Raw genomic sequence first — 23966 nt, forward strand, 5'->3', positions numbered from 1 at the left:
GAGTATAAAAATTTAACAAACAAGTAAAATCATTAAATTCGTACTTCGTATATTATTGTCAAGGTATAATTTACAAAGTAATTAAGAAAACAAAATGAGCAAAGTGGTGTGCTTGGCTGCTTTGATGGTGGTGCTATTGGTGTCAACACCGCTAGCAGCACAAGCACAAGATGGAGTTGACGTACCAGATTGTGTTACGGAGCTTGATCCTTGTGGCCCGTTCGTTAACTCGACAACCGCTGTACCACCCGCCGCATGTTGCCAACCCCTAGAGATGGTGGTTAAAAATGATCTTTCTTGCCTTTGTACCATCTTTAGCAGCATTGAGATAATCCAGACTTTGAGTCTTAATGTTACTGAGGCACTTACTCTACCACAACGTTGTGACATCCAATTTGATATACTTGCTCAATGCGAAGGTAACTTCCTCCAAATTAATCTACTAGTACATACGTACGTACTATATAGTCATGGTTGAAAGTTGAAATAATGTGACAATTGATTATTGAAAGTTGAAATAACGTGACAACTAATTTGTTATGAAACGAAACATGCAATGGTTCCTGACGTGATATTGTTTTTCTAACAACAGCGTTGGCTCTGGCTCCGGCTCCGGCTCCATCAATGTCTCCAGCTACAGCTCCAACTTCAGGTTTGAAATTATGTCTTTTTACATAATTTTGATTTTCATTTCATCTTAATATAAACTAATTATTTAGAGATTTATATATGATCCTGGTAAAAAATTAATTGTACAATTTGGTTTTATTCGACCTTCAGTTTTGTAAGTTTTCACTAAATATATTTTCCTTTTTTTTCTTTTTCTTTTTTTTTGAAATTATATATCTTTCATTGTTTTTGTAAGGGGACTTATTTAGATTAATGTTATGATTGTACATGAAATTGATTGGCATTAAAAAATTTGTAGGTATGGATTAAGGAATGTCAGCTGGGTCAATAACATTGCTTGGACTGGATCAAATGTTTGGGCTTGTTTCTTCTTTTGTTATTTCTGCTCACCCAATAAAGGAGAAAAAATTGCATAATTGCTCCATGATGCTCTTTGTAATTTGAGTACTTTATTAATTTAAAAATGCTATTTGTTGTGATTTTTTTAATGTTTTTTTTTTCTTTTCTCTTTTTTCTTTTATGGGAAGTTGTAACAAAAATGAGCCTTTCTAAAATAAAGTTCTCTTACATCCATTATTACCTCAATCACATAAAATATCATGCAAGCAATATACCAACAAGCAATTAGATTGAATCATTAGATGATGCGATAATATAGTAATCTTTAAACTGTATATACCAAGTATATTAACGAGGCAATAAGTAGTACAATGGTACTAATATACCCTAAGAACATTTTGCAGTTTTGATTATATAACCTAAAAAGCAAGAGTTAAGTTATGCAAATCCACATGGTAAACCGATCCACTATTTTTAAAATGCGTGAAGGAAAAATCAAAACTAGTAAGTGTGATTATTAGTTTGAACTTCCATGCATTAATTGGGTCCATACTTAGCCTACATTATTTCATCTCCAACTAAGCAGGTCATGTTGTGCAAACAGACCGCTTGATTATTTCTACTTTTTGTTATTTTCTATGTTTAATCTCCAACTAGTCAGGTCACTTCGGCAATTTTTTTTAAAAAAAAACATTTATGTACAACCCATTGTCATGAAGTTAGGCCATATTTCAAAAATGATGTCCGTAAAATCATGAATACAGTTGCTAGCGTGCCAACTCGACCTATGCAATGCTAAATGTACTCATGTAATGTTTAAAAAGATATAAATTCTCAATCCCTAATATTTTTTCTCATATCTATTACCAGTCACAACAAAGAAAGTTAAAGCCAATAATTACTCTCGTAAATGATGACAATAATAAATGCCCATTGATACTATTTTATCTCATCATTATGGTAAAGTATTGTACCAATATGAGATAAAATTGAGCCAAAAAACATTACATTCATTGAAACCATTTTAAAGTGTGTTGCAAATAATTGACACGAACTTATATCAATTGTTGAATTGACACCAACTTGCTTACAAAAAAGAATTAAGTAGACATAAAACAAGGCGTTAAATACTTAAATTTACTTTACATCGGTCATCTATACAATCTTTTTTACCATCATAGTAAGAACTATTTGCAAATAAATGAATGTTGAAAAGGATTTTTATGCTTTTATGATGGTTTAAAGATAATTAAGTAAATTGATTATTCGATGTCATTTATGTCTTTTTTCTAGCAACTTAGTGTCAATCTAACAACTGATACAAGTTGTGTCAATTATATAATTGTAAATAATTGTAAAACACCACAAAGCTTGTGTCACTGTGAGTAATTTTGCCTTAAAAGTACCACTTGTTTGTATTTTTAAAACTTATATTAGTACAATTAACCCAATATAACATGAGACCTACATTTGGTGCTTGAGAGTAGGGCAGGTAAGTGAATACCCTTACTCCCAAGCAAATGTAATTGATTAGGCTTGAACTTGTAACTTCAAAGTCACAAGGTGAGTTCCTCACCAACTTCACCAAGTTTTGCTTGGTATATACGAAGTGTCGAAGTATATATATATCTGAAGGTCATATTTTAAAAGCAATTAATCAATTAGTAATACGTATGCATTGTACTTTTCATAGTATATATTACTCCCTCCATCCCTAATATTTTGCTTATTTGACTTTTCATGGTCTCCAAAATTTGTCTTACTTTTAAACGATTTTATCATTTTTATTTTTCTATTCATACATATAAAAATATAAAAAGCTAAATATTAACATTATATTATGGTAATAGATTTTTAAATTTTGACCAAAATTTTTTATTCAATGGCCGCACAATATTAAAGGGACTAAGGGAATAATATTCTAGCGAATATCCTTGCCAACTTTTTAGGTACTACTGCTCGTATATTGTTGAGAAAATAACAATAATGATGTTTTATTTTATTACTACCACCATATGAGGTGATGTTGAGTACATGCGTGATTTACAGAAATATTCAAGAATTCTTGCGATAAATTTTTCTATAATCTTCAAGACATTATTTGCGCAGACTTAATTGGTATAAGCCACTAATAAGCTAAGCCATAAGATCAGACTAGCTATATACATTAATATTTTATTTATTCGGCTATTTCACCAAATGCCACTGAGCAATTTAAAAATTCACCAAATGCCATCGGATTTTTCAGAATTCACCAAATACCATCCAGTTTTTAAAAAATTCACCAGTGCCATTAATGACCAACGGCCTGCGAGGTTTGGGCCATAAAGGCTTGACCTTGCTCCTTTTGTTTGTTCTTCCTAGTCTCCTCCAATAAGAACATGGATCGCACCTTGTTGAAGCTCGGAGTTGGCTCGGCTTGTGAAACTATGGCAGCAACAGTATCATACTCACCCTCGGTGAGTCCGGCAATTAATTGCATAACCATCTTTTGATCGGAAACCGGGCAATCAACGTTGGCTAGTTGATCCGCAAGAAGCTTAATTTGCCTACAATAATCACTCATGTTAGTGTAATGTTCAAGCTTCGTGTTGGAAAATTGCTCTTCTAGATACACAGCCTTAGTATGCTTATTATCATGAAAAATCTCCTCGAGACGGGTCCATAGTTCTAGAGCCGTGGCACCCGGTTTCATGATTGTTTGAACAAGGTCCTTAGAAATGGTTCCGTAGATCCAATTCTTCACAATTGCATCAAGCCTCTTCCATGTTGCGTCATCAATCCCCGTCGGTCGAGATACCTCAGAGTCAATATGGTCTTGAAAGTTATACGCACAAGAGTGAATTTGAAAGAGTTCTGCCCATGTAGCATATTGTGCTTCTTCCTGATCAAGAGTTACACTTAATAGGTTTTTGATGTTTGGAACAGCAAAGGCCGGGGGAGTGTTAGGGTTGTGTGGAGGATGAGGGGGAGGAGGAGGAGGGGGAGGATGGGTTGCGTCGTCACCAGCCATGGAGGTTGACGGCTGACCGGAGGAGAATAGTGACGGCAAGGCCTAGGATCGTGTAGGGTTTGAGAGAATAGAGAGGAAAAAAAAACCCTAGGAGGAATCTGATACCATGTAGAATAGTGTAATTCTCCTTACCGGAGGCATTCTCATTCATTCAATAATATAGGGTTTACAACCTAATTATGAGATTACCTAAATTACACAAGGATATATCTTTACAGAATATTAACAAGATAATACTAATATATTATCTAACATTAAGAAGTACAAAATTACATGAAATTGATTGGCATTAAAAATATTGTAAGTATGGACTAAGGAAAGTGAGCTGGGTCAATAACATTGCTTGAACTGGATCAAATGATTGGGCTTTTTCTTGCTTTTGTGAAACTTTGATGTTCTATTGAGAGCCTATGGACCTGGGTCCTTTTGATCGTTCTTCAATCTCTTTCCAGTATTGATGTATTCACCCAATAAAAGGGAAATAATTGCATAATTTCTCCATTTGTTCTTTATAAAAAAAATTTGATGCTCCATCCGGTTCACCCTATGCCAAATTTCAATAAATGAAGTCCACGAGTTGCCCGCGTGCCAACTTGACCTTTGCCAAATTTACTCAAGTAGCATTTAAAAAGTAATAAATTCTCCCTAAGATACTAAGATGCATATATATGTTAGTTTGTCCCAGTTAATTTGAATTTGCACTAAAACTACTAATCTCAAGTTACATCATGTTTGTGTATGTAATCTACTGATTGTGAATTGAGGGACAAATGAATTATACAGAGAAGACATATTCATGTTCCTGCTGTGATCTTCATTTTCACATCTTGTTACAAGTTATAATAATTTTGCACCATGTGCTAACTCAAATTGGCCCTACTCTCCATGTCTTCATTACAATATGTGTCGCTATAAATCAAATCACTTACATGGGAGTATGTCGATAACTCTAACCATCTACGTTTCACACTATAAATTCTATCAAGATTATAAAAATTAGATTCAAGAAGTCTAGCTTGATTATACTTGTTTTAAATATTTTAAATCTTTAAGACTTGCTAACAAGTATACTCAAGCTAAACTCTACTCATCGGCTAGACATTTGTTAGTTCGTTGTTACTAATTAATTGGCGGTTCTTCCCAAATTCATGATAACAAGAGATCAAAGCTTTTTAATTGTCATTTTAACCACGTAATCTATTCATTTAGTCATTTTGAGATAGACTTGAGTTAATAACAATATGTGGTTAAAGCTCAATCTTCAAAATTACTCCATAACTTTTTTTAATAAAAAGGTGAAACACAGTTTAAATATAAATAAATAAATAAATAAATACTTCATATAATACATTTATGTAACTCCGCCAGTGGGTTTCCCGCTGCCAGTCCCAAGCCTGGATAAAGGAGGAGGGTTACGGTAGGCCAGTGACAGCCAGTATAAAACTTCGTCACATCCCATGACATGAGCCAAACAGATATTTTCGTGGGGGCGTTCCCTACTCAGCGACGCGCTGCACTTCCTAGACCCGGGTGTAGTGATAAGTATGCAAGGGTTGCTAGGTCGTCGCCCAGAAGCGACGCGCCACATTGCCCGAGTGTGGTGTCAAATGAGCAAGGGCGTGCCATTGGGGCGTTCCCTACTGAGCGACGCGCTGCACTTCCCAGACCCGGGTGCAGTGATAAGTATGTAAGGGTTGCTAGGTCGTCGCCCAGAAGCGACGCGCCATATTGCCCAATTGTGGTGTTAAATAATCAAGGACTTGGAGTTGGGATCAGGAGGGAGCGTGGGAGAAAAGAATTTAGTTTGCGGATTGGTTCTTGGAATGTGGGGTCTCTTACGGGAAAATCAGCAGAATTGGTAGAAGTAATGAAAAGACGACGCGTGAACATCATGTGCCTCCAAGAGACAAGATGGACAGGAGAAGGAGCTCGAGGCTTGGTTTTGGGGTATAAGGTATGGTATGTTGGGCAAGAAACGAGCCACAGAACAAGGAATGGTGGAGCTAGGAACGGAGTTGGTGTGGTTCTCGATGAGAGGTTGGCAAAAGAGGTGATCGAGGTCTATCGGAAGAACGATAGGTTGATAAGGCTGAAGTTGCTATGTGGCAAGGAGATTGTGAATGTTATCAGTGCTTATGCTCCCCAAGTGGGTTTAGATGCAGAAGAGAAACGACAATTTTGGGAGGACCTAGACGAGGTGGTGCAGGGTGTCCACCACTCAGAGAAGTTATATATTGGAGGGGATCTAAATGGGCACGTTGGGGCGAGCCGAGATGGCTATGAGAGTGTCCATGGAGGCTTTGGGTATGGGCAGAGGGACGCCGGTGGTGAAGCTATTATGGATTTTGCCCAATCATATGATTTAATTTTGGCTAATACTTGGTTTAAGAAGAGGGATTCACACTTGATAACTTTTCGGAATGGAGCAAATGCAACTCAAATAGACTTCCTGCTCACAAGGAGCATAGATAGACAAAGTTGCATAAACTGTAAGGTTATCCCAGGGGAGAGTGTGGTCACCCAACACCGGCTATTGGTAATGACTATTCGTCTGAAAGAGAAGGCGAAGAAAAAAGTTAGACAAGAAGAACCAAGGATAAGATGGTGGACCCTAAGGGATGCAAAAGCTAAGGTTTTTACAGAAAAGGTAATTGAAGAAGCGGATTGGGATGGAGAGGTGGATCCGGACATGACCTGGTTACGAATGAAGAACTGTTTCCTAAGAGTGGCCAAAGAGGTCTTAGGGGAAGTAAGGGGAAGAACTTCGGTACAGAGAGATACTTCGTGGTGGAATGAAGAGGTGAAAGCAGTAATTAAGCAAAAAAGGGAATGCTATCAAGCCTTAGGAAAATGTAGGAGTGATGAAACCTTTGCAGCGTATAAGGAGGCTAAGAGTAAGGCAAAGGCAGCTGTTCGCCAAGCAAAAGAAAAGGCATATCAGGAGGTTTATGAAAAGCTTGATTCCAAGGAGGGAGAAAGGATCATTTATAAGATGGCAAAGAGAAGACAAGAGGCAAGGAAGGATATTGGCATGGTGAAGTGTGTCAAAGATAAGAACCAAATGGTCCTAGTGCAAGAGGAGGGCATCAAGGACAGGTGGAAGGGGTACTTCGATGAATTATTTAATGGAAGTAATGGAGTTGTGATAGGAGATACCTCTATGAGTGATGAAGAAATCAACATGGAGTATGTGCGAAGGATTAGGAGAGTAGAGGTGGAGATTGCACTGAGGAAGATGAAACCTAAGAAGGCGGTTGGCCCTGATGGGGTACCGATAGAGGTGTGGAGGTGTTTGGGTAAGATTGGTATTGATTGGTTAACAAACCTTTTCAACAAGATATGGACGGCTACAAGGATCCCACAAGATTGGAGGAAGAGCACCTTGGTCCCGGTTTATAAAAACAAAGGAGACGCTCAAGATTGTTCTAACTATCGAGGAATTAAGCTTATGAGCCATACTATGAAGTTGTGGGAAAGGGTGATTGAACAAAGGTTGAGGGCATGCACAAGCATTTCAAATAACCAATTTGGTTTTATGCCTGGGAGATCTACTATGGAGGCAATCCATTTGATAAGACAAATGATGGAGTTTTATAGGGTAAAGAAGAAAGATCTTCATATGGTCTTTATTGATTTAGAGAAGGCATATGACAAGGTGCCAAGAGAGATACTTTGGTGGGCAATGTTGAAGAAAGGTATCCCACGAAGGTATGTAGACCTAGTTAAGGATATGTATCGGGATGTGTCAACAAATGTGAGGACATGCGGAGGGTTGACAAAAGATTTCCCTATTACAATCGGATTGCATCAAGGGTCTGCATTAAGCCCTTTTCTTTTTGCAACGGTTCTAGACGAATTAACTAGACCAATTCAAGATGAGGTTCCATGGTGTATGCTGTTCGCAGATGATATCGTTTTGGTGGATGAGACTAAGGATGGGGTTAATGTCAAGTTGGAGCAATGGAGGCAAAGGTTGGAATCTAGAGGGTTTAAGCTAAGTCGGAGTAAGACTGAATATTTGGTATGTCGTTTTGGCACTCAGAGGGGGACAAGCAATGAAGTGGTGAGTTTGGATGGAAAGGATTTGACCATGAGTGAATGTTTTAAGTACCTAGGGTCGATCATCCAGAAGAATGGTGACATTGATCAAGACGTGACCCACAGGATTAAGTCAGGGTGGCTTAAATGGAGAGCGGCCACGGGAGTGCTATGCGACCGCAGCATTCCCTTAAAGTTGAAGGGAAAATTCTACAGGACTGCCATAAGACCAGTGTTGCTCTATGGTACAGAATGTTGGGCTTCTAAGAAAGAGCATATTAAAAAGATGGAGGTTACGGAAATGCGCATGTTAAGGTGGATGTGTGGAAACACTTTAAGAGATAGAATCAGAAATGAGGTTATTCGCAAGAAAGTAGGTGTGGCGGGCATTGTAGATAAATTAAGGGAAAATCGTCTGCGTTGGTTTGGACATGTAAGACGGAGACCCGAGGGTGCACCGGTGCGAAGAGTGGAAGAGTGGGACCCTGGAGGGATTAAACGAGGAAGAGGGAGACCAAAGATGACTTGGTTGGAAGGAGTGAGGAAGGATATGAAGTGCATGGATTTACGTGAGGATGAAGTTTTGGATCGTAAGGGATGGAGGAGAAAGATTTATGTTGATGACTACACGGAATAATCAAATTTGGTTCATGTTAGCCGACCCCACTTTTGGGATTAAGGCTTTGATTGATTGATTGATTGATTGATATAATACATTTATGTGATTTACACATCAAATCATTTTAGGATAGACTTAGGTCAATAACAAATGTGATTAAATTTCAATCTTTAAAATTAATCCATATCTTTTTAACAAAATGTAAAGGGGAAACGTAAAGGGGATTTTCTTGTATGGTTGGTCACACCGTGTGACAAGGGTTACTTGAATTACCTCTGGCCGAGTAACCCCTCGAGTAACTCCTGACCAGTAACCCCTTGAGTACTCCTGACCGAACCCTCAAATAACCCTTGACCGAGTGTCCGACTAACTCGAGTAACCCGACTACACGACATGGCCAGCCACATATAAAAAAAATTGCCAAACGTAACACAAAAATGCAAAATACATTACTCTGTAAATGGATAGATACACATTTCAAGATAGACTTGAGTCAAAACCTAATGTAAGATAAGTTCCAATAAAATCCTCTAAACAAAAACTCTATAAAACCTAACCTTAAGTCCTAAACTACACTTAAATAGTTAAACCCCCGTGACTCCGTGAATAAAATCATTCCAATAAAAAAAAACATTCTTTAGAAATGGGTAAATTGTCGGCGGTGGTGGTGGTGGTTCTGGCGGCGCTAGTAGCTTCCACGGCGGCGCAAGGGTCGGACGGAATACCCTCGTGCGCAACAAAGCTAGCGCCGTGTTTCTCTTATTTAAACGCCACCAAAACGCCGGATACAAGCTGTTGTACTCCACTCAAAGAAGCCGTCACTAATGAAAAAAAATGTCTTTGCAATATTTATAATAATCCTGCTTTAATTCAAGCTTTTCATATTAATGTTACTCAAGCTCTTAATCTCATCACTCTTTGTCATATTAATACTGTCAAAGATCCCTCCACCTTTTGCAAAGGTTTGTTATTTTTTCAATTTTTCCCTTGATTTTGGTTTTAAAGTTTTGATTTTGTAAAAATATCATTTCTTTGTTTGCATATGATAATTTAAGTAATATTAGTGTGAAATTACTGTTTAATTTGCAATCGAGTTATTCAATTTTGTATCAAAATTGTTCTGTAAATTTCGATGTTTTTGATTCTATATGTTATTATTGGGTTTTGATTGATTTTATATATTGTTGATTTGCAATCCTATAGTCCAATTACTCGTATTGTTGAATTATTTTGAATACTTATGAATGTGTGATTAATTATTTATTGATTTTTGTACCCTTTTGTTCAGATTTAGCCCAAGCCCCAGCTTCATCTTCTTCACCTGCCGCTGGATCAACCCCAACTCCTCCAGGTAAAAAAAAAAAGTTTCCATTTTTGGAATGGCCTTTTCAAGTTTGATTTTTCTTACTTTCTATTTTTGGTTTTTTACATTGTGTGTGACAAATGACAATAATACTAGTTGCAAAATTGAGTGCTTTTTTGGATTGATACATTGTGTCTGTGACAAATTGGGAAGAAAAAATAAATGGGGATGGTGGTTTTTTTGGTTGTTGTGGAGTGGGTGGGGTGGAGTCACTATCATGAGTTCACTTGATCAAGTGGTTTGTTTCGATATCTTGATTTAGTTAAAGTTTTGATTGAGGCGTCGACATAAGTTTAGCTAGTTTAGCTGGATTTGTTGTATATAACTTTGGTACAATTGGCCTCTAGAGACCGCCCCGTCTTGTGCTTGTAGTACTTTGTTTGCAAGTGACTAATTGCACCACTTGGAAACCTTTTCTAGCACCTTAGCTTAGGTAAAGGAACCTTAGCTTCTCCTTATTTTAAGCGTTTTTGAAAATTGTTGAGCTACTTCTTAAGCAAAATTATACAAGATTGCTGTCTGTCGGTCTATCCTAAGTACCTTTTATGATGCCAATTGATTCATTGGTGTTATGAAGAAAGGCTAATGATATTAAAGTTGACTTAGACTGTTAGTAGTCAGGAGTTTGCGATTAAAGGTGATACTACTCCCTAAGATGACTTTCATTATAATCAGCCAGTTGCGATTGGCAAGATGGCTTACTAGCCCAGCCCTTTCTCCCACCACTATCACCTTTTGTCACCAATATCCCACACTGCCCTCTTTAACCCCCGTTTACTCATCTCTGTTGCATGGTATTCTTGTTTTTTCCTCGAATGCATTTGAAAAGAATGAAGAGGGATAATAGTTTGAGAAATTTTCTATTTTTCTGAACAATCTGATTAGCTGACCAGTTACAACCTAGTCAAGACCAAGGGGAGGGCAATACCCCCTTCCCCAAGGCTAACAAAAACTAGCAGAAACACAACCTGTTAATAACCACTAATATCAAAAGCACTATACCTATATCTGAAATAGTTTGCATGGCTCATTTTCTCCTAAAGTAGTCCATCTGAACACTGCTGAAGTTAGTGGTCTGCATTCAGTCCAAGCCATCGCTTGATCTGCTACATTATCTGAGCTTTGTAATAACATCGAAAGAACAGATGTGGAATTGATTCAGGCCTTTCAGGGCCATTCCCACATATAGTGTAGAGTTGAACATGTAAAATGCTCTTTGATGGTTCCAAATACCCCCCCCCCCCCCCCTCCACACACACACACTCTTTTTCTCCCTAAAGGGAACAAAGGGGTGATTTCTTTTCCATGTGGTCATGTGGTAAGATTATGTTGATGGGTTTTGATGTTAATTTTATTTGGTAGCATGACCAACCTCTTAACACATTAATTTGCATGAAACCCATGTAATTTGGATGTACTGAACTAAGCTCTGTAATCATCTGATCAATCTTTGCAGGAAGCGCGTCTACAAGCAGTCCTCCTGGCAATGCTGCCCCTAAGATCACAGGGGCTGGTTCGGTTGGAATAGTTTCTATCTTACTTATGTTTGGGGCATATACAATGTTTTAGTATGTGCTTTTCTGCTCTTTTGATATCTTTAATTAACTTGTGTAATCTGGAATTATTCCATGATGATCATAATCATCATATCATTATTGTGGAAGACATCAATCCTGATGAGGCCATTCAGTATTTGAACATTTTCCTGAGTATCTAATTAATTTTTATGTGCTTTCTTCCATCACAATTTGATGTTATACCTGGTATTGTCTAATCCTGTCATTGATTCATTGACCTTGATAAAATTGTAAATTGTTATAACAGTGTAGTCTCTTAAAACCATGCTCATGGTTTGGAACATTACTTAAGCTGAAAGAATCGCAGTTGGTATAGATAAGCTGAAATCTCTACCAACTACTCTTTGGTGAAGCCGGGCTATAGCCGTGAGTCCGTGACTTCTCCTGGCACTCAAAGAAGTGTACTTATTCCTCTATAGCTCTACCTTATTTAGAGGAGTTGTGTTAGCATGTTTAATTCTTGTTCTTAGTTGGTACAAGACAATTAGAATCATCTAAATAAAATCAAACCATCCAAGCTACAGCGTCAACCACTCTAGCTAATTAGAAGGCTGAAATTGGATTGTTTATTATCCTTGATCAACAAATAGTTAGAATGTTTACGATAAGATATTGAGCAAGGTAAGTCCAATATCTTGAAACTTTTCAAGAGAATGTTTTTATGCTACGAAGCAATTAACAAAGTCAACCCCATTCAACACTCTTACAACTTTTCAACAGAATTTTTATATGCTTTTTTGTTAGCCTGTACCTCACTCTAATGTATACTTTTTAATTGACTTAGTCTGTTAACATGATATCGGAGTCAAAATGAAATAAGAGTCACTATTGAATTTCATGAAAGCGGGGAATAGCTCAAGTAGTTAGAGCTACCTTCCGGTTATAAGAGATGTTGGGATCAATTTTCATCAACCAACATATTGAATTTCATTCACCCCTCTTTAAAAGTACTCCTCTGCGTCTTTTTTTTTTTTAATGCATTAGTTTGACCGACACATTGCCGACACACTATTTTGACCATAAATATTTTTAATTGTATACTAGTAAAAATTGTAACAAAATTATATAATGAAACTAGACATTATGACGAATCTAATGATGTATAATATAATAATGCAATTGTCAAAGTGATCCATATAAAAAAGAAAAAAACGGAGGGAGTAGAATATTAAGCGCTGGACTGCTAGACGTGGTGGGATTGAAGAGAATTTTTTTACCACCAATTTTCAATGACTATACAAATGTTCACACTCATTCATACTAGTCATCTTCTATAAAGGCCCCACTTTCACCTGCCCCTTCATTTCCAAACCCATAAAACCACATTCCAACCTTCAAAAGTTCAGAACAATCACAAGAAAATTTCCCAATACACAAGAAAACCATCTTTCTTACTTTCTTTAACCATGATCAAAATCATTGCTGTATTATTGGCGCTAGCGCTAGTGGCAGAGCTAGCAGCGGGTCAGAGCTCAGGTGAAACACCATCATGCGCGTCGAAGCTAACGGCGTGCGTAAGCTACTTGAACTCCACCACTACGCCGCCGCCGAGCTGCTGTAACCCACTTAAAGAAGCAGTGACCAATGAAAAGCAATGCTTATGCAATATATACAATAATCCGGCTTTAGTTCAAGCTTTTAATATTAATATTACTCAAGCTATGAATCTTCCTAAGCTTTGTCATATTGATACTGGCAAATCTCCTGATATTTGCAAAGGTCTGTCCTTTTATCTTATTTATTTTTCTTAATTATCATTATTTTGATTCATTTGGGTTGTTTGATTGGTTTATTTATTATGAACTTATTTGTTTGGGAATTTTTTTTAAAAAAAATTACATGTTTTTCATTGGAATTGAGTGATTGACTATTTGTTGCTTGATCAATTGTGTTCTTTATGAGCTTGATTATTCTATTGAAAATTATTGAATTAAATCTCCTTGATATTGTTGATTGAAAAGTCAAACTAAGACCCAAAAAAAAAAAAAAAATCGTCTAAAAGGAAATACTGTTTTGTTTTCACATGCATTTTGATGATTCAACTAGGTGGAAAAAAAAAAAAAAAGTTAAGAAGTTGCATAAAGAAAGTTCAACAAGAAGACTGCTAGTCTCTTGTTGTGAAATCTTTTTCAATTTGTATGTCATAGTAGACTAGTAGTTGTTAATAATACAAGTGTAGTAGATTGGTACTTGGTAATAATACAAGTGTATAATACCGCGAACAAAAAATGAAAATGTTAAGCTCAATAATATTACCCTACCAGTGTATTTGAAATAATTCAACCAATTTCAACTTGGTTGAATTGTACTTGACTCCATGTGACCACCAATTAATGAAATCGAAAAAAAAAAAAAAAGAGGACTACCCTTCCAAGTTACTTCGTATGTGTTTATCTCTTATATGCAACCTGACATTTCATAAGTAATTTTAGAATGTATGATGAATCACGTGTCGATTAGTGTAATGGATGTTTTAATACTTTCTAACTTAATATTGTCAATAGTGGCTATTTACTTTCTATATATGTAGTATACTTTGGTGTTATTGTTCTAATACTTTCTTCTATGTATAATTATTCCCCCTTGGCCAGGTTTAGCAAATTCCCCACCTTCAACTTCAACTCCTTCAGGTAACATACTTTTCTTCTTTGTCATTTGGTTTAAAGCCTTAGAATTTGAATAATTGATTTACTTTTTTTAGTCATTTTCAATGTTGCTAGTTGTGCTGTACTTGAAAATAACGTGTAGTCCGTACTTTGCTTGAATGCCATGTCCATATTTGTTATGTCCTACACTCCTACTTTGGACACAGATTAAATGTTGGTGGTGGTTGATTAGTTGGTTGTTGTAAATATGAGGGGAGGAGGGTAAGTGGGTAACTAATGTGATGGAACATAATTCTTTGGATACCTTGAGCATTTGTTTCTTGTGAAGAATTGTCAGCACAACAACACATACGAGTACTAGTTACCGGTACCATAGACCTATGTTACTCGGACTCATAAAAATGTCGACCTAGATATGGGTGTCTTGCTTGCTATTTTGACTCAATTATTATCATTGCTTAGAACTTATAACTAGTACTAGTATAAGCACAGGTGTTCATAGGGTATGAACATGCTACGAAGTTTATTTTTATTTTAATCGTAGACTTCAAACTTTGTAGACACATCCCCGTTTGATACTTATTAATGGGTGATCAAATTTGCATTCTTGGAACACAGAAAATTGTTCTTCCACATAGAGGTGTTGAAAGAATAAAGTTTAGCTTTTGAAATATCAAAGCCATATCAAAACTCTGTCCAAATTTCTCCTATCATACAGAGTAGTAGCTTGTGATTGTCGAGGTTTGTAGTCTCATTTTGATTCTAATCCACCTAAGTATCTTGAAAATCCTTAGCAACCTCCATTTGTTATGCTGAAAACATGCCATGCATTTTGTAAGTATCGTTGAAGTTTGGTGTGTTGTTTCTTAAGAGTATTGGACAAAAAAATATTGTTCCATCTATTACCTTCATGATGCCAATTGATGTGTCATCAAACAAGGATATGTTAATTGAATGCATTAGTGTTAGGTTTGAATTAATTTGGGACATTCCAAGTCCTGGCTAACTATCTTGACTAGCATTAAACGTCTCTGGATCTCTGTATTTAGATGTTTCTCAAACAGCCAGCTGTGATGGTCATGTCCCGTATACATACCTCGACTATTATTCATTTACTGGCACTTCCATCTTTGTATCTCTTGATGACTCAATCTTTGCGAATCCACCATACCAGCCCCTCCTCGCCTAGCACAGCTAACCCCTCCATCTATTACCTATGTCCATTAATGTGACACTAGCACCTTAGTTCACGCTCTTTTGCTGGTCTCTTTTCATGATTACATCATTACATGCGTGCTATCCTGGTTTTCTCTTCTTAACTCTTATCTTTCCGAATCTAGCATTTTGAAGAGAACTTACTAAAAAAAATTGATCACTTTGTATGGGAGAAAAAGGAAAAAACCATTCTTAGGTCTAAACAAGCAGTAAGTTGTCATATAAGCAATGCTCGTCTTCTCTTCCCTCCATCAAGAAAAAAGGGAAACGGCAGAAAGGGTCAGGAACTAAAGTATTTACTCCTCCCATCTTAAAATCAACTCGGTAAGGTCTTTAAGATAAAACTTTGTCGCATGAGGGCCAATGTTCTGCCTTTTGCTATGAGATTAGTTGGTGGATTTCCAAAAATTATATGGACTAGGTAAAAGGAAAGGAAATCTAATGCTTCACTCTTCCCTCCAACTTTTATAAAGTGCAAAAGGTGTTAGAGCACTAAATCTGCAATCAATTGAATGAAAACTCTCTAAGTTAGATGGGAGTTGGAGACGTTTGTATTTTATGGAATTCTATTATGCAATGTGAAATTTTGATGGGAGTTAGAGACGTTTGTATTTCATGGAATTCTATTATGCAATGTGAAATTTTGATGGGAGTTGTAGACGTTTGTATTTCATACTAGATATGTCGGTCTGATCTACTTCTGCTGATATGCTTGGTACTGAAATTGAGTTTACTGCTTGCAAAATTGTACAGTATTTGGAAATTCTGTCTGTATTATTGTAACTTTGAATTCATGCAAAGCCTGATTTGGGTTGGATTTGTTCCTATTACTTCCTAATTGACAAAAAAACAGGTAATTGAACTTTCTTGACAAATTTTCTGTAATTTGAATGAACTGACATAAGTTTACATCTTTGGTTGAAAAATCTTTGCAGGAAGCAGTCCTCCTGGCAATGCTGCTGGCAGGATTACAGGAGCTGGATTAGTAGCCATCTTACCCATGGTTGGAGCATTCTTCATGTTCTATTAGATTGTCATTGCATGTATCTTCAATTTTCACGTATATTTTCATTACCATTTCAGTTTGCTCCACGTTAAATCAAAGGTTGATCATTGTTTGACTCGGCTGTTTATGAATTTATTTATCCCCTGTTGTACGAGTATTACGGTATATCTTTATTTTATGACGACAGTGTATGTCAATTTTATAATGTGTTATGAGTAATTGAGTAGTGTAAAACGATTAATTAAAAAAGGGTAAAAATTACCTTATATTTATGTTTTGATTAATTTCTTACAGAGTGTTTCTTTACTATAGAGAATAAGTAGTCTTTGAAAAGACCAGAAAGAAATTTCATCAATCAGATTCTTAACCCATCACTGCCAAAACTATGTTCAACTCAAGAAAACTCCCTATTCAAATTGAAAATAGGATGGATAAAATTGGAGGGTACAAGCTCCTTGACAGCAAACTAATTATCTAATCTCGGTCTTTCACAGCATAAGTCAGTACAGTACCGCCATGCGCCATCGGCCTGTGTAAAATGGCTAAAGCTACTTGGAGTACTAGGCACCAACAGTTAAAATGGCTGTAATATGGTCAATTCTATATTGTAATATTTGGAGACCTACCTGCAACGGATCATGTCACACATATGAAGAAATTGGACAAAATACAAGCAAAAACCCAAAATAAGAAATCAATCATGGTAGGCATGTAGCAATATTGCTCCTAAAGTAGCATTACCTAGTCATCTATCTAACGCAACTTCAGCTTAAAAGTGTTTCAAATGGCATTAAAAGTGTGTTTATTTTGTATACTAAGCTTAGACTTACTGATCAAGTTAGATAAATGAAAATGTTTGTAAACATACATACTTCACCCATTTTCTATATTAGTTGTGAGTTGTGACGTGTATGTATACTATGCTAATTGCTAATTGTAAGTGTGATGATACATGCCTTTATCTATAAAATTCTTTTACACTCAAGATCATACTAGAATTTGCGTCAACTTTTTTGGTGTTTATGTAGCTAATCCATAATGTGCTTAAGACAAACACTTTTTAACCTGATGAAAAGGGACATTAAATCATGGTAAATTGACTAGGAGAACAATCTTATAAATGCATGCATTGAATATTGAATTTTTAGTAACTAGTAAGAAATTAAAGTGCATAATCTTTGAACGAAGATAGTCAGATTATCATTGTGTCAAACGAAGTATAAGGGATTGATTAAAAGAGGGCATGAACCAAGCTAGCACATAATTGTCTTGACGTGGTATAACCTTATTATCATAAGTCTGGCACAACATGAGAGACACAAATTGAGCCACAAGTTATAGATGGACACTACTTGTAAAAAAGAGCTTGCTATTATAACACAATGTATGACGTGTTTCAGGCTAACCATGACTTAGCTTGTTGGAACACGAGACCCACAAATCAACATACAGACTCACACGACCTATCCCATTTCTAACTCTATACAGGTGGAGTGTGTGCACCCCTATTTTATACACAAAAGACCAAAATCAAAACTAGAGAGCAATCTTAAAAATTTTAGGTTTGCCTTTGGGAGCATTAAGGAACGACACCTTGCAAAAATAGGTCATATAACCGTATTTTGATATTTTCCAATTCCAATAATTTCGACGGTGAAATGCATTAATACACTTGACACTCCTAATAAAAGAAAATTATCCGTTTAACAAAAGAAGCTACTAGAAACAATTTAGGGGTTTCAATCAAATCAAACAAAACAAAAGTTTCAATTTCATTTCATTATTTCCCTTAAACCCTAATTATCAAAATCATCTTCAACCTCTCTTCTCATTTTACAGAGAAACCCAAATTTTTGTTTGATAAATTAATTTCTGCAGATCTTAATTTAAAGCTCAAAGAAGATAACAATGGATGATTCAAAAGTTCAGCAATTGAAGCAATTCGTTGATCTCTGCAAATCCAATCCTTCCATTCTCTACGATCCTTCTCTCTCCTTCTTCCGCGACTACATCGAAGGGTATAAATTTCTGCCATTGCAAAAAATTTAGGTTAATTTCTTCGTTTCCTCTTTCCTCTTGATTTTCTCATCGTTTTTGCATTTTTTGGTTTCAGTCTTGGTGCGAAGCTTCCTACTTCTTCCGACAAATCGGTAATTTTTTTTTCCTAGGGTTTTTATTTCGATTTTTTAAATTTTTGCTTGTTAATTTGTGCATTTTGTGTGTGTTTGTTGTAAATGTTGTTTGAATTTGTGGATTTCAGAAATACACTGTTGATGATGAGAGTGACGAGGATGTTGCGGATGCTAAACCGCATGTTGAAGAAGTAGAGGAAGAGGAGGAAATTGTTGAATCTGATGTTGAGTTAGAAGGCGAAATTGTCGAACCTGATAATGATCCTCCTCAGAAGGTCTTTTTATTTTATCTGCTACTTTTTTTTGAAGCATTTGATTTAATTTACTATTGGAAATGTAAGATTATTCATGTGTGTTGAACTATTTGATATGGAGTATGATATTTTCTGCAATAATGCTGAAAAATTGCTTTTATGCGGTTAGAATCGACATAATAGGTTTGGTTATTGTACTCTGTTATTGGAATATTGATGAATAAGTTTTAGATGGTAAGTGATTAAGGTAATATATCATTACCCCGAATGCCTCTGCCAAAGCTTCGGCCTTTGACGTTGTAAGTGTAGGGTAAGTAGCCTTATGTAAACAATTGTTAAGGGGCTTGTGTTTTCTTATGAGTGATGATCTTGGATGGTGGTTTCATATGTATTTTTTGAGTTTTGATTAACTAAATGCTCTCCTATATTTGCAAATATAGACTCATTTTGGTATTGGAATATTTTGTAGATGGGTGATTCTTCAGTTGAAGTCACTGATGAGAATCGTGAGGTAGCTCAAGAAGAAAAAATGAAGGCAATGGATGCAATTTCAGAAGGTAAGTACATCATTTATGTTGTAATGCTTAGTTGGTGTTTTCTCAGCTGGCCCTTATGTGTGCTGATTTGGATATTAGGCAAGCAAGAGGAAGCAATTGAGCATTTGACATCAGCTATATTACTCAATCCATCGGCTATTATGTATGCTACCAGAGGTAAAACTTCATGCTTTGTCCAGGCTGTACTTCATATTTTGATATCGTTGTTTTTATTGACGGTTGCTCGGTGGGTGACTGTTATTCTAGTGTTTTACTGATGTACCATCTGCTGCTCTACAGCTAGTGTGTATGTGAAGATGAAGAAGCCAAATGCTGCTATACGTGATGCCACTGCTGCTTTGGAGGTAACACTACACTTGAGAATTTTTTTCACTTAAACTGCTTGAACAATGATTTATGAAAACTCCTCTTGCATAGCTGATTGATTGCTATATATGTTGCATATATGTACTGGAATCCTTAAATCTGTTTATTTATAGTTGTTATAGGGTTCGAATCTCGTTGGCAGTTGCCATTGCAATAATGGTCACTGTACGACTTTTATGGGCAAATTTGTATGCTTTGCTGCTGCCTTGGACTTATATTACGGTTGTGCTTAGTTCAAAAATCTATTCAATGCACGGTGCAGTGATTCAACCAAGATGTAATACCCTGGTTGTACTATTCGAAGAGTAAATACCTGCCCACTTTAGATATGATATGTTAAAATGGATAGTCTACGCCTAACCTATGCATAACCTATTGCATGCTCAGTTTGTACAGTTTTTATCCTTTCATGGGATTTCATAATGCAGCTTGCGGAAGTCTTTTAATTCTTGATATTCCTTTTTCCAGATAAATCCTGATTCTGCAAAAGGGCACAAAGCTCGTGGCATGGCAAGAGCAATGCTTGGTCAGTGGGCAGAGGCTGCTAAGGATCTGCATGTGGCCTCAACAATCGACTATGATGAAGAAATAAGCGCAGTACTGAAAAAGGTGCTTACCTATATTGAATTATCATTCTGCATATTCCTTTACATCTCTTATCATTGGGTTGACACCCCAACGTTAAACAATCTTACATTGATGAAGTATATTATAGGGGTTTCTTTCCATGTAAGCAGAAATGTTTAGTAGGTCAACGGTAAGCGGTAACAGTGTCATCATCTATCGACATACTTTGCTGGTTGGTTGCATTTGAATGAGATGATAGTGCAAGCTATAGAGATCAAGTACCCTTTTTGGTAGTAGTGTAGTTAGTTGGTTCAACTAGCAGTTAGCAGGTTTGTAGCTGTTTTGCATGCTCTAGGATATAGCAATTCACCTAAAATAGACAAGCATTATCTATTTAGTGACCAAAATGCTAATGCAAATGATTTTGTAATATTTGGGGTTTTAAACTGCTCTTATGCTACCATTATTGAGATTATGACCACAATTAATATTTGATTTCCTATCTAGAACTAGTATTACCTGTCAAGATATTGCTGGCGTTAGGAGAGGGTTAGGCCTTCTTTATGTGATTTGTGATTTAAATGTGGGTGGGGGTTGGAGGGTGGAGCCAGTAGGATGCGGGATTACTTGATTCAAGAATTTGGCTTGAAGTTCTGTTCTCAAGGAACCATGATGTAAGATAGTGTCTTTGATAAGGGAAGAATGCTAAGAATTGTAAATTACAAAGTTGTGCTTTTTTTTTTTTTTTTTTTTTTTTTTTTGTTTGGGAAGAGCGGGGGGGGGGGGGGGGGGTAAGCGGTGGTGGGTAGGCTTCTTCTTGGTATTCCAATTTATGTTTAAGGGATTAGGTTTCTGACGCCTCTCATATCGACCTGTCAGGTTGAGCCTAATGCACACAGGATTGAAGAGCATAGGAGGAAATATGATAGGCTGCGCAAGGAAAGAGAGGAAAGAAGGGCTCAGCGAGAAAGACAACGCAGGAAGGCTGAAGCTCAGGTTTCTTTTTTATTTCTTTTGATAGGAAATTATGTTATTGTGCTTCCTGTGCACTGATATGGAGATTTTTCTGTTTAGGCTGCATATGAGAAAGCCAAGGAGGAGGAAAAGTCATCTTCAAGTAGATCTGGCGGTATGCCTGGAGGGTTCCCTGGCGGTATGCCTGGAGGGTTCCCTGGCGGTATGCCTGGTGGGTTCCCTGGCGGTATGCCTGGAGGGTTCCCTGGCGGCATGCCCGGAGGGTTCCCTGGTGGCATGCCCGGAGGGTTCCCTGGCGGTATGCCCGGAGCGGGTGGAGCTATGCCCGGTGCTGGTGGAGGTATGCCTGGAGCTGGTGGGGGTATGCCTGGTGGAATGCCTGGAAATGTTGATTTCAGCAAAATATTAAATGTGAGTTGAAATGCTGTTTTGAAATTTATGGTATTTCCATTTGATGATTTGCCAGCCGCACCTTTAATGTAAGACTTTAACTATTTTTTTTATCTGTTAATGCTTCCTGCTTCTCCAAGTCTGACTTTGATTTCTTATGTGGTAATTGTGATGTGTTGGGTCAGGACCCTGAGTTGATGACGGCCTTTAAGGATCCAGAGGTCATGGCGGCTCTTCAAGATGGTGAGTACTAGTGCCATTCAGCTCTTCCTGATGTGATTATTGTACTAATTTTGAATTTGTAATTGAATAATGCTATGTCTAGTTTCAACCTGACACCTTGTTTGGTACAAGGTCATAATTTGGTGGAATGGTAATGAATTTTGTACACAATTTGGTATTAATGCTCAATGTGAATGACCAAAGCTATACATGAATACCCGTGCACTTGTATACTTGTGTTTTTCATTATAAATTTTCATACTACTCATTACCACATGTGACTCACTATTAGACTTTATGAAAAATGCGAGGATTAACTTGCATGTTTTTATGGAAAACTCCATGTCAGATTACAAGCAAAATCCATTCTGTTCACTTTATTTTTCAATTTATCTAACGTGAGTTGTGAGCTTAACTGTTGGTTTAGAGGTTTCAGTTTTCACTTCTGTTTCTTTCCATTTTTTCCTTTCTGGCTTTGATTGCTGGGTAAAAACTTCATGAGATTGTATAGAGGTGTCCTTGGGCCTGTGATAACCTATTTTAGTTTTAGTCATCCAACTTATATATTGATTTTGTATCTGATTTAAGTGGGCTGATTTGCTCACTAAAAGTGGCCATATTTGGTGGTGGGGAGGGTTCAGGTTCTGAATGTAGGTCGTCAAACCCCATATCCCCTCATTCTTATTTCAAAGAAAAAAGGGGGTGGGTTGTTTTTGTTTTTTGCCTCAACCCATCTCATGTCTTGTAAATATAATGGATGAGTTTTTCTTGTGTCCTACACGAAACATGTCTTAACTATTCCCATTTCAAAATAACTTCCGTTTAATGTTACACAGCGGTTTGTGAAGGCTTAGTTATTATGAACTTTCTAAAATTAGCGAGAAATAGTGAATTGTTATAACATACAGTCCAATAATGTAAGAGAAAATAGAATTGGAGTAATTTAAAAAGCTTTTTGATTCATGATTGTGCTCTCCTTGCATGCAGAAGGCATTGTTAGTTAATACTTTGTACTATGTAGGTTGCCCTAATGTTCTATTAGGCTTCATTGCATTATTTGGCTCAATTGAGCTGCTAAATTTGTGGGGCGTGGATCGTTGCAATGGAGAGCAGATAATTTATTTTCCTTGCATTTTTGAAATTGTTTTGACTATATCTGCTGTTATGGCCTTACTATATTGTAGGCCTTTTGGATGTAGAATAGAGAATTGTCTCATACAACAGCGGGCTGAGAAAATTATCTTGACTAATGCTAAATGCTGTGATTGTTTGGGTCCTCTCCCCATATATATATATATAGAGATATTGTTGGCTAAGACTGAGTTACTGGTTAAAGTTGAAAGGCTTACTCAGAATTTGAAATTGGCCTGTTATAAAATTGACATTTACTGCAGGTTTAATCTTATTTTTCATCTTTCTATAATTACTATTAAGTATGAATTGTTTAATCAAATTTGATGCACGAAAGAATGAAAGATTCTATTGACTAGAGCATTTGTTTTAGGTCATCGAGTTTTTGAATGTCTGCAATGTCCATCCTGTAATTACTCTTTAAATTTGAAAATAGCTCATAATTAAACTTCTGAAAGTTAATTTTGATTTGGTACTCTTACAGTAATGAAGAACCCAGCAAATCTGGCAAAGCACCAAGCAAATCCAAAGGTGGCCCCCATTATAGCTAAGATGATGGGCAAATTTTCCGGTTGATTGCGAAGATACGTCTGTTGGTGAGACAAAACATGGTGACAAAAAAAATGAGTGGTTCTTCCTGCAAAATTAAAGATTTAGTGGAGGTACTTAACTTCGGCACTTTTGCCCTTTTAGTTGACCCCTTATTTTGCATGTTCCAACATTGATGGGCTTTACTATTATATACTGCTAGACAGCAGCTAGTTGTATGTCATGCTGTGATTTAGATGAAAGTTGAAACTTGTATCTTGATTTAGAGCAGATCTTATAGACCGAATCTAAAGGTAGTTGCTGTTAATATTGCATATTGTCAGCATTAGTTTTATGAAACTTGGCAAAGTTGTGCAGTTGTTTCGGTGTCATACTGTCATCGTTATAGTTGAGTTCAAATATTGGATTGTTTTATTG

The 23966-nt window shown here is 36.6% G+C and overlaps 4 protein-coding genes across 4 annotated transcripts; all 4 read left to right on the top strand.

Moving 5' to 3' along the window:
• The first annotated feature begins 94 nt into the window (after nucleotides 1–94).
• Nucleotides 95–939, top strand: LOC145599077 (non-specific lipid transfer protein GPI-anchored 3-like). Its single transcript, XM_081655488.1, has 3 exons — nucleotides 95–419; nucleotides 593–652; nucleotides 929–939. The coding sequence occupies exons 1-3, from the start codon at nucleotides 95–97 to the stop codon at nucleotides 937–939; spliced, it is 396 nt and encodes a 131-aa protein (XP_081511614.1).
• An 8228-nt stretch (nucleotides 940–9167) lies between these two features.
• On the top strand, nucleotides 9168–11731 carry LOC145599157 (non-specific lipid transfer protein GPI-anchored 9-like). Its single transcript, XM_081655568.1, has 3 exons — nucleotides 9168–9601; nucleotides 9928–9990; nucleotides 11459–11731. Exons 1-3 carry the CDS (start codon nucleotides 9283–9285, stop codon nucleotides 11569–11571), a joined length of 495 nt encoding a protein of 164 aa, XP_081511694.1. The 5' UTR covers nucleotides 9168–9282; the 3' UTR covers nucleotides 11572–11731.
• A 1142-nt stretch (nucleotides 11732–12873) lies between these two features.
• LOC145597980 (non-specific lipid transfer protein GPI-anchored 7-like) lies at nucleotides 12874–16695 on the top strand. Its single transcript, XM_081654260.1, has 3 exons — nucleotides 12874–13298; nucleotides 14171–14209; nucleotides 16336–16695. The coding sequence occupies exons 1-3, from the start codon at nucleotides 12986–12988 to the stop codon at nucleotides 16428–16430; spliced, it is 447 nt and encodes a 148-aa protein (XP_081510386.1). The 5' UTR covers nucleotides 12874–12985; the 3' UTR covers nucleotides 16431–16695.
• Nucleotides 16696–18101: 1406 nt separating this feature from the next.
• On the top strand, nucleotides 18102–23966 carry LOC145597821 (FAM10 family protein At4g22670-like). Its single transcript, XM_081654068.1, has 11 exons — nucleotides 18102–18424; nucleotides 18520–18556; nucleotides 18667–18813; nucleotides 19262–19349; nucleotides 19428–19505; nucleotides 19629–19693; nucleotides 20184–20324; nucleotides 21162–21278; nucleotides 21357–21668; nucleotides 21833–21890; nucleotides 23485–23966. Exons 1-11 carry the CDS (start codon nucleotides 18315–18317, stop codon nucleotides 23574–23576), a joined length of 1245 nt encoding a protein of 414 aa, XP_081510194.1. The 5' UTR covers nucleotides 18102–18314; the 3' UTR covers nucleotides 23577–23966.

This window comes from Chenopodium album, chromosome 20, assembly GCF_948465745.1.
Source record: "Chenopodium album chromosome 20, dcCheAlbu1.1, whole genome shotgun sequence".
Classification (NCBI taxonomy): Eukaryota; Viridiplantae; Streptophyta; class Magnoliopsida; order Caryophyllales; family Amaranthaceae; genus Chenopodium; species Chenopodium album.

Coding starts and splice junctions, on each gene's coding strand:
- LOC145599077 (XM_081655488.1), top strand. CDS start 95: ATGAGCAAAGTGGTGTGCTTGGCTGCTTTGATGGTGGTGCTATTGGTG. Junction 420..592: donor TATACTTGCTCAATGCGAAG/GTAACTTCCTCC, acceptor TTCTAACAACAG/CGTTGGCTCTGGCTCCGGCT.
- LOC145599157 (XM_081655568.1), top strand. CDS start 9,283: ATGGGTAAATTGTCGGCGGTGGTGGTGGTGGTTCTGGCGGCGCTAGTA. Junction 9,602..9,927: donor TCCCTCCACCTTTTGCAAAG/GTTTGTTATTTT, acceptor CCTTTTGTTCAG/ATTTAGCCCAAGCCCCAGCT. Junction 9,991..11,458: donor ATCAACCCCAACTCCTCCAG/GTAAAAAAAAAA, acceptor CAATCTTTGCAG/GAAGCGCGTCTACAAGCAGT.
- LOC145597980 (XM_081654260.1), top strand. CDS start 12,986: ATGATCAAAATCATTGCTGTATTATTGGCGCTAGCGCTAGTGGCAGAG. Junction 13,299..14,170: donor ATCTCCTGATATTTGCAAAG/GTCTGTCCTTTT, acceptor CCCCTTGGCCAG/GTTTAGCAAATTCCCCACCT. Junction 14,210..16,335: donor TTCAACTTCAACTCCTTCAG/GTAACATACTTT, acceptor AAATCTTTGCAG/GAAGCAGTCCTCCTGGCAAT.
- LOC145597821 (XM_081654068.1), top strand. CDS start 18,315: ATGGATGATTCAAAAGTTCAGCAATTGAAGCAATTCGTTGATCTCTGC. Junction 21,279..21,356: donor GCAGGAAGGCTGAAGCTCAG/GTTTCTTTTTTA, acceptor TTTTCTGTTTAG/GCTGCATATGAGAAAGCCAA. Junction 21,891..23,484: donor CATGGCGGCTCTTCAAGATG/GTGAGTACTAGT, acceptor GTACTCTTACAG/TAATGAAGAACCCAGCAAAT.